This window comes from Galeopterus variegatus, unplaced genomic scaffold (genome assembly GCF_000696425.1).
Source record: "Galeopterus variegatus unplaced genomic scaffold, G_variegatus-3.0.2 Scaffold353, whole genome shotgun sequence".
Classification (NCBI taxonomy): domain Eukaryota; kingdom Metazoa; phylum Chordata; class Mammalia; order Dermoptera; family Cynocephalidae; genus Galeopterus; species Galeopterus variegatus.
In genome coordinates this window covers 332,525-340,919 of record NW_007726464.1, presented here as the reverse complement: position 1 = coordinate 340,919, position 8,395 = coordinate 332,525, and the positions used below count along the sequence as shown (strand labels likewise).

General features: G+C 46.6%; 1 protein-coding gene across 1 annotated transcript in view; it reads left to right on the top strand.

Annotated features, from left to right (window-relative positions):
- Nucleotides 1–8,395, top strand: part of SLC25A33 (solute carrier family 25 (pyrimidine nucleotide carrier), member 33) — a 102,606-nt gene that overhangs the window by 56,237 nt on the left and 37,974 nt on the right. The window contains exon 5 of the mRNA XM_008567877.1: nucleotides 8,302–8,376. Within this exon, the coding sequence (XP_008566099.1) occupies nucleotides 8,302–8,376 (75 nt within the window). The remainder of the gene's footprint in view (nucleotides 1–8,301; nucleotides 8,377–8,395) is intronic.

Sequence of the window (8,395 nt, the reverse complement as noted above, 5' to 3'; positions counted from 1 at the left end):
AAAAAAAAAAAAAAAAAAAAAGGGAGCTGAGATGCTGGGGACCGTTCAAGCTTTACTAAAGAAAGAAATCTCCCAGGCTGTGCTCAAAGTGGCAGGCAGCCCAGGGCTGCCCTGAAAAGGGGACAGCACCAGGCACGGGGGTGGTAGAGCTTATATAGTGAGCCAAGGGCTGGCTGATACCATCAAGGGGGGTCAGTATGCTAATGTGGATAGGGGTGGAGAACTGCATCCTTGCAGAAGCAAAAGGGGTTTCTGTTTAAGTCAGGAGGCTTCTCCTAAAGGGAAGGGGGAGGGTGGGGAGGAGGTGGACAGCACCATTTTGTACTTGGACTTGTCTAAAGTGGAGCTGGTTATGTTGCAGATCTATTAACGTTAACACCAAATGCCCGGGTTAGAGGGGTCTCTGAGCCCCTCCCTCCTGACTGCAGGAACTCTGCCCCCCACCTTTATAATGCTCCCCACCCCTTATATGTGAGCTTTCTCAAGGGCACCTCATAGGCTGCCTGCTGTGGGGGCCACGGGGCCGCCCCACCCCTTGCCCATTCCTCACACAGACATATCACTTTTCCTCCTGAGTAAATGTGCAGCCAGTCCCCTTCCCTCAAGCCCTGGACACCATGGTCTAGGCCGCCACCCTTTGCTAATTGGATGCTAATCTTCTGATAGCCAATTCGCCCTCCACACAGCACCCAGAAGCATCTTCAGAAGCCGTCTCAGGTCATACCAGCATCTTCCTGCCCTTCAGTGGCTTCCCATTGCCCTTGGGATCAAGTGAAAATTCCCAGGCCTCTTCTCCGCCACTCCCCAGCCACATGGGACTTTCTCTCCAGGCCCCAGGCCCTTTGCTGCTTTTCCTCCCTGGACCACTCCCCCTCCCAGCTTGGCTCATTCCCAACGTACAGTTGAGGACGCTGAGGCACTGCACGGAGAGATTGAATAACTTTGCAGTTTAGCAACAGAGCCCTGTGCTCGTGCTTCTCAGAAGCTGAGACAAAGGAAGAACAGGAGGGAGGAAAGAGGGCTTTGTCTAACTGCAGTGCTGCCCAGCAGCCAGTCCAATTACAGGTGTCATTGATTCATGCTGAGAGCCCACCGAGTTCCAAACATTATTTCAAATATGTCAGAAACACAAGTCAAGGCCTCTTAGACTTGAAGTTATACCAAAGTTGCCTTCCTTCTAAGAAATGCTCAGGGAAACTTGTGCACAGGGACAAAGAGCTCAACGAGAATTTGAATAAACAGGTTCCAGCCTGGTGGACACAGAGAGAGACTCGTGGGCAGTGACTTTTCCTTGCCAGAGCTGGAACAACACCAGCCTTTCTTTAATAAGAAAGCCTGGCTTGCAAAGTCTCATTAGGACCATAGTTGGAAACTTGGCTCAGGCTGGATGTGTTAAGGAGAAATGAAAAGAGGGAGCACTGGGGCCAGTTGGGCATTTGTCCTTTGCCCCCACCCCACCCTACCCCACCCTGCCTGCCCCAGTGTCCCTGGACAGAAATAGGCCTTGCAGCTTCCTCTATTCTAAGTGAGTCCTCCCAGAAGAGAAATCAGCCCTGCCCCAGCCTCTGGCTCTCTGCAAAACTGAAATGCTCCTTACAATTCGCTGTAAAGAAATGAAACCCCAAACTGTTGGGGGTAGGGAGTTATTTTTCCAATAGCCAGCAGCTTTTGCAGAATACCAATAATTAAAGAAACAATTAGAGGTTTGACAGAGCAAGAAGAAACCAGGAACAGGTCAGCAAGAAGCCTCAGACCTTTCAGAATTCGCATGGTCACAAAAACCCAAACAAGTTTCTCCTTCCCCACCCTACCAAGGACCCAGGGACACCTAAGCAGATCTCCGTGTACTTCCTGTGCACTTCCTCACCTCTAAAACTTGACATGCTGTACATATATTTATATGCAGTGTGCCTTGCTTATTTTTATTACCAACTTGATTGAGACATAATTTACATACAATAAAATATGCCCATTTTAAGTGTAACTTTTATTTTTTTTATTTTTTAAATTTATTTATTAATATTATATTTTTACATTCTAAGATGTTGCAAAGCACTTGGGAGAGGGGGAAAGGGAAAGGGGAAGGGAAATAGGGTGGGAGGAGGAGGAAGGAGGGGGGTGTGGTCGAGGCTGAGGCTTGTGGCACCCCTTTCATTCTGGCAGAGGAGACCAGGGGGCTTCCAGGGGCAGCTTGGTCATTGCTGCGCTGGATGTAGATGTCAGTGGGGCATGGCTGAGGCCCTCAACCCCCTACCACCCAACTCTGGAGCCCGGGGTGCTTCCGGCAGTGGCCTGGTGGTCATTGCTGGGCTGGGTGTGGTCATCAGGAGGGTGTGGCTGAGGCCCATGGCCCTCCCTGGCTTGGGACCCCAGGTGGATTCCAGTCCTTCTAGGTTTTATAGGTGTTCTTTGGTGGTGTGAGAACTTTACTAGTTAATATCAAACTTTGTCTCTGGTCTGTGGGTATTTTGTTTTTTCTTTCAGTTCTGTGTTGGATTATTTGCCATTCCCATTACTTAAACTCTGCACTGGAACTAATTTGCTGTCCTTTGCTTACTTCTAAAATTGATGAACTTCCTGTGGGGACCAGCACTTGAGCTCTGTGGTTGAGCTAAACTGCTGCTTTGCTGCTGATTCCCTGGGGAAGGCTTTTTGTGCAGCTCAGGTTTTAATGGTTGACCTCGTAAGTACTTTCAGGTCTTGTAAGGTCTGGTACACCTGGGTTGTGTGAAACTCTGGTGAGTCTTTTCAGCAAACTCCACCCCCTGCAGTTCTATATTCCTGACCAGTCTACACTGAGTGGTCCTGTGCTGATTGGGGGGCAGATCAGCTGTCCATGCTGTGCCCCAGTGTTCCCCTGGTGACCCATCTTCTCCACTGCCCAAGTTCCTAACACTTCCCATGGGATGGCCATATGTGGGTCCCTTGTGATGACTCACTGGCCTCTAAGTGACTCCTTTTTTCAGTTGTCTGTGGCTCCTCACACCTCTGTGGGTCCACAGGAACCCTGTTAGAGGTCTTGCTGGCCTGGGGGCCACCAAGGCCCTCTTCTCCCCTGCCACCTCCAAGCAACTTCATACGAAGGGCACAGCTGTGACTTTTTTTTTTTTTTTTTTTTTTTAAAAGATGACCGGTAAGGGGATCTTAGCCCTTGACTTGGTGCTGTCAGCACCACGCCCACCCAGTGAGCCACCTGGCCATCCCTATATAGGATCCGAACCTGTGGCCCCGGTGTTATCAGCACCGCACTCTCCCGAGTGAGCCACAGGCTGGCCCTACAGCTGTGACTTTTGCCAGCTCTTGCTCCATGCACTCACCAGGGCCAGGCTTTAAGCAGCTGGAGCTGAAATAATGAGAGCGATCCTTTCTTACCCTCATCGTGGCTTCTCCTGCCTTCATGAACTCCATAGATCTCTCCTCCTCTTCCCCTGAGCTCTAGCGGCCCCAGCTTGGCTATTGTTGCTTTTTAATTATGGTAAATTGGTCGGTTCGGGGGACAGAGTGACGCTGGGGACCGTTTATTCTGCCATCTTGACCAGAAGCCCCTTAAGTGTAACTTTTAATGAGCTTTATCCTCATTATATGTATACTCCCTGATTAGGATACAGAACAGTTTCATCACCCTAAGAAGTTCCCTCCGGCCTCTTTGCAGTCAATCCCCTTCCCATGCCAGGCATTCACTGATCTGCTCTTAGTCACTATAGATTAGTTTTGCCTTTTCTAAGATTTCATATAAATGAAATTACATACTATTTTATGTTTGGTTTCTTTCTTTGTGTTTTGATGTTATCATAAATTGAATTTTAAAAATTTTCATATTCAAATGGTTTGCGGCTAGCTTAAAAAATTATTTTTTGTATACTGACTTTATTTCCTGTGACCTTGCTAAATTCATTAGTTCCAGTAATCATTATATATTCCTTAGGATTTTCTGGTAAACAGTTACATCATCTGTGGCTACAGACAGTTTTCCCTCTTCCTTTCTGATATTTATGCCTTTTATGTCTTTTTCTTATCTTACTGCACTGACTAGGACGTCTAGTTCAACACAGAATAAGTGCTAAATGCAAACATCTTTGCTTGTTCCCATCTTAGGGGCAGGCAGTCAGTTACTTACCACTAGGTATGATGTTGCTGTAGGTTTGTTGTAGACGCCTTTTCTCAGATAGAGGAATTCTCTCCTGTTCCCAGTTTGCTGAGAGCTTTTTTCATCAAGGAGTAATGAGTTTTGTCAAATGCTTTTCAGCATCTATTGGCATGATTATCTGGTTTTTCTCCTTTATTCACTTAATATGCTGAATTATATTGATTGATTTTCAAATGTTAAGCAAACCTCTCATTCCTGGGACATACCTTATTTGGTCATGATATATTATCCTTTTTCTATATTGCTGGATTTGACTAATGTTTCATTAGGGGTTTTTATCAATTTGAATCTGTGCCATACCCCAGAGCCTAGAACACTGCCTTAAACAGCAAATCACTGAAGCTCAAGCTTCATATAAAACGGCATAGTATCTGCATATAATGTATGTATATCTACATGTAATCTTTAAATCATTTCTATTTTACTTATAATACCTAATACAATGCAAATACTATGTAAATAGTTGTTATACTTTATTGGTTTTCTTTTTGTATTATTTTTTGTTTTAGTCCATTCTGTGTTGCTATAACAGAAATACCTGAGACTGGGTAATTTATAAAGGAAAGAGGTTTATTTGTTTTTTTGTTTGTTTGTTTGTTTTGTTATATTGTTCTTTTTCATTGAATTCCTTTTTTGAATATCTTTAATCCATGGTTGGTTGAATCTGCAGATACAGCACCCATGGATACAGAGGGTCGACTGTATGTGTTGAAAGAATGAACGAATCAGATAGCTTCCTCCATGTGGGATGGAGCGCCACCACACTCCCAAGCGGCGCACTGTAGCAGTGCGCCACCGGGCCGGCCCGGAAAGAGGTTTATTTGGCTTACAATTCTGGGACAGCTGCATCTGGCACCAGCCTCAGGCTGCTTCTTTTTTTTTTAAAGATGACCGGTAAGGGGATCTTAACCCTTGACTTGGTGTTATCAGCACCATGCTCTCCCAAGTGAGCCACAAGCCGGCCCTCAGGCTGCTTCTACTCATGGCAGAAAAGCGGCAGGCATCTGGTGGGTACAAGCAGATCACGTGGTAAGAGAGGAAGCAAGAGAGAGAGAGAGAGAGAGAGAGAGAGAGAGAGGAGGTGCCAGGGTTAAGCAATCAGCTCTCCCAGGAACTAATAGAGCGAGAACTCACTCACTACCCCTCCTCCCCCAGGGAGAGCATTAATCCATTCATGAGGGATCCGCCCCCATGACTCAATCAGGTTCCAACACTGCCACATTGGAATCAGATTTCCACATGAGTTAAGGAGGGGACAACACATCCAAACTCCATCACAAGATAACTTGTTAGTTTGCAAATAGGATAAAAATCTGAGACCTGTTTCAGTTTTTGACATACCTTTGACAGCTTTCCTTTGCCACCTAGAACAATGCTAAGGTTTTTCAGTAGAAGGTATTAGAGGAATATTGGAAAAGGATGGTGTCTATCTTCTCACTGTGTTCCTCTTGCCAGAATCCTGTGGTTTATGGTTTTTCTGGCTCTGGGCTCCTGAAGTGCACAGCTCAGCATGTGGATCCTGCTGTGAATGGCTTCTTACATGCCTAGCTCCTGCAGCATCAGCCACCATCATGCCCAGTGTCCTGCAGTTTCTTTTCATATCATTCAGTCAGTTTGTAGCAAAAGGACACTAACCATGTACTTTCCCATGAATGGCTGTTTTATAAGCACTTTTATTTAGCTGTGCAGTGCCCTCTAAAATAAGGTGTGGATCTTGCCCTAGGAGTAGTGGCTGTCTGTTATATCTGTGACTCCCTTTGTTGTCTCTGTGTTGGACCCTGACTAATAAATTTTTAATTGTTTGTTGTTTATTTATTTGGCAACTGGCCAGTACAGACATCCGAATCCTTGACCTTGGTGTTACACCAACTCCATGCTCTTATATTGTTCTTTTTCATTGAATTCCTTTTTTGAATATCTTTAATCCATGGTTGGTTGAATCTGCAGATACAGCACCCACAGATACAGAGGGTCGACTGTATGTGTTGAAAGAATGAACGAATCAGATAGCTTCCTCCATGTGGAATTGCTGGGTAAAAGGATGTGTATATTTCCACATTTTGACAGAAATTTACAGACTTCCCTGGGAAAACGTTGCCTCAGTCTTCACTCCCACCAACTCATATGCCAGGGAGTGAATGCTGGGGCAGCTCATGGTGTGGTAGCCACAGCCACAGTCCCTCCACTGAGTGGTGGGGAACAGGAGAGAGAAGCCCTTGGTTTCCCCAGGTGAGTACAGCGAGGCTTCAGAGAAGCCAATACCTGAGGTGGTGTCAGAGGAGGTCCAGAAGGAGTCTGGCCGGCAGAGGAAACAAACATGTTCACAGGCAAGACCCATCAGCCACTAACTAGCGATGTGGCCTTGAGCAAATCTATCCTGCTTATCCATGAAAAGAGAATGAAAACAGGGCTGCCAAACATTGTGAGTATCCAATGAGATATATACATGAAGAACCTTGAAAAAACTCTTAACATGAAAGCAACGTTACTGTTGACAAGGAGGTAGGGAGGTCTGTTTAAGTATCTAGCATAGCTCTAGACTGACAATATTTGATAAGGAAGGCAGGTGTCTGGGCGCAACCTCGGAGTTAGGAGCCTGAGTCCCAGCCCCAAACACTTCTGTGAGAGAGGAGCCAACGTAAAGGCTGTTTCCAAGGATGGCATCTCCTCGGATTCAGAGTCCTGCCCAGAGGGGAGCGGTTCCTTCCTAGTTAACAGCCAGGCAGTACTCTCCTCTGGCTCTGCTACTGCCTTGTAAATCATCTTCAGCTAAGACAAATGCCGACTTCCTAAGCATCCAAAGCAAGAAATTTGGTAGATCCAGCAAGAGTGAAGAAACTCGCCCCCCTTTTTATTTCCCTTTTCTTTCTTCTTCTTGCCTTATATCTCGAGCACTAGTACGGCTTCCCTTCTTTCTAGGCCTGGTAGCAATGGCTTTAATAGAGTAATCACTGTATTTGTATTTTGGATGACTGCTCCTAAGAGTTGTTTTTAAAGAGTCCCAGCAATTAAATGCAGATTGGCTTGCCAGCTGCTGTTTGCACGCAATTCTCCCCCTACTTAAGCTCTCTTTGTGTTTACATACAGGACATTTAGCAGCTTGGTCAGGTGAAGGTACTGCCTTTAGCAGCTCTGGGAGACAGAAGACTAAGGGTTGGTATGCTCTGTATCAGGTGCTGCTGGAGGGGGATGGAAATGAGGTGGAACAGACTAAAGTGGTGAAGGGGTGGCTTGTGAGAGCAGGAGAAGATTTTTGCTACAAAGTAGGTGAGAGACATGAAAACCTGAAACCCATAGCAGCAGAGGAGGGAACACAGAGAAGGGGATGAACTTGGGAGAATTTTAGGAGCTAGAAGTGCCAGGTGAGTGATGCGCTGCTGAGAGAGAGAGAGAGAGAGAAAGAGAGAGTCCAAGGCAACGGGACAGTTTCTGGCCTTGGTGCCTGTGCAGACGGTGGTGTCACCACCAAGACAGGAAATACACGAGGCAGAGCAGGTTTCGGGGTGGGTAAGAATGATGAGTTCAATTTGAGACATTTATTCACTAGTTCTTTGGGGATTACTATGCGGCCAGTACAAGGTCATGAATAACCATGAACAAAATAAACAAGGTCCCTGCTCTCCTGAAGTTACATTCCAGGACGGGAAGGACAACTTAAACAGATAAATCACCAGAGTAACTGCAAAAGCCTACTGCGAGGGAATTCGATGGAGCCATGTGATGGATTGTGCTGGATGGTGGCTAGGGGAGGCCTTCCCTGCAATTTGGGAGAGATAAAAAGATGCCAGTTTAACAGTGAGCAGTTTGGATATCTATGTCCGGGCTGGAGATGGTCAGAGAAGATAGGCCAAAAAACATATTGCAAAACATATGCAGCACACAGTACTATTTACGGAAACATCAAAAGTACACACCATGATACTAGGGGTACACTGGGGGTTGTTTAGATCCCCTTAGCTGGGAGGTGAGTACAGAGGTGTAGGATCTCAGTGACATATAATTTGCATACCTTTTCGCACACGTATACATCACAAAGTAAGCAAAAATAAGACAAGGCCTAGGCCTCCTAGGATCCCCTAAGCCTGATTGCGCTGGCTCTGAGCGGGAACCAGACAGTCTCAACCAGTTTTTACTCCATCCTCTCTCTGGCCTAGGGCGGCCCCGCCCAGTCGTCCGCTCGGAGCTGGCCCCGCCCACGCCCGCCCGCCGGCCGGCCAATGGGCGCGCAGGTTCCGGGGCCACACCCCC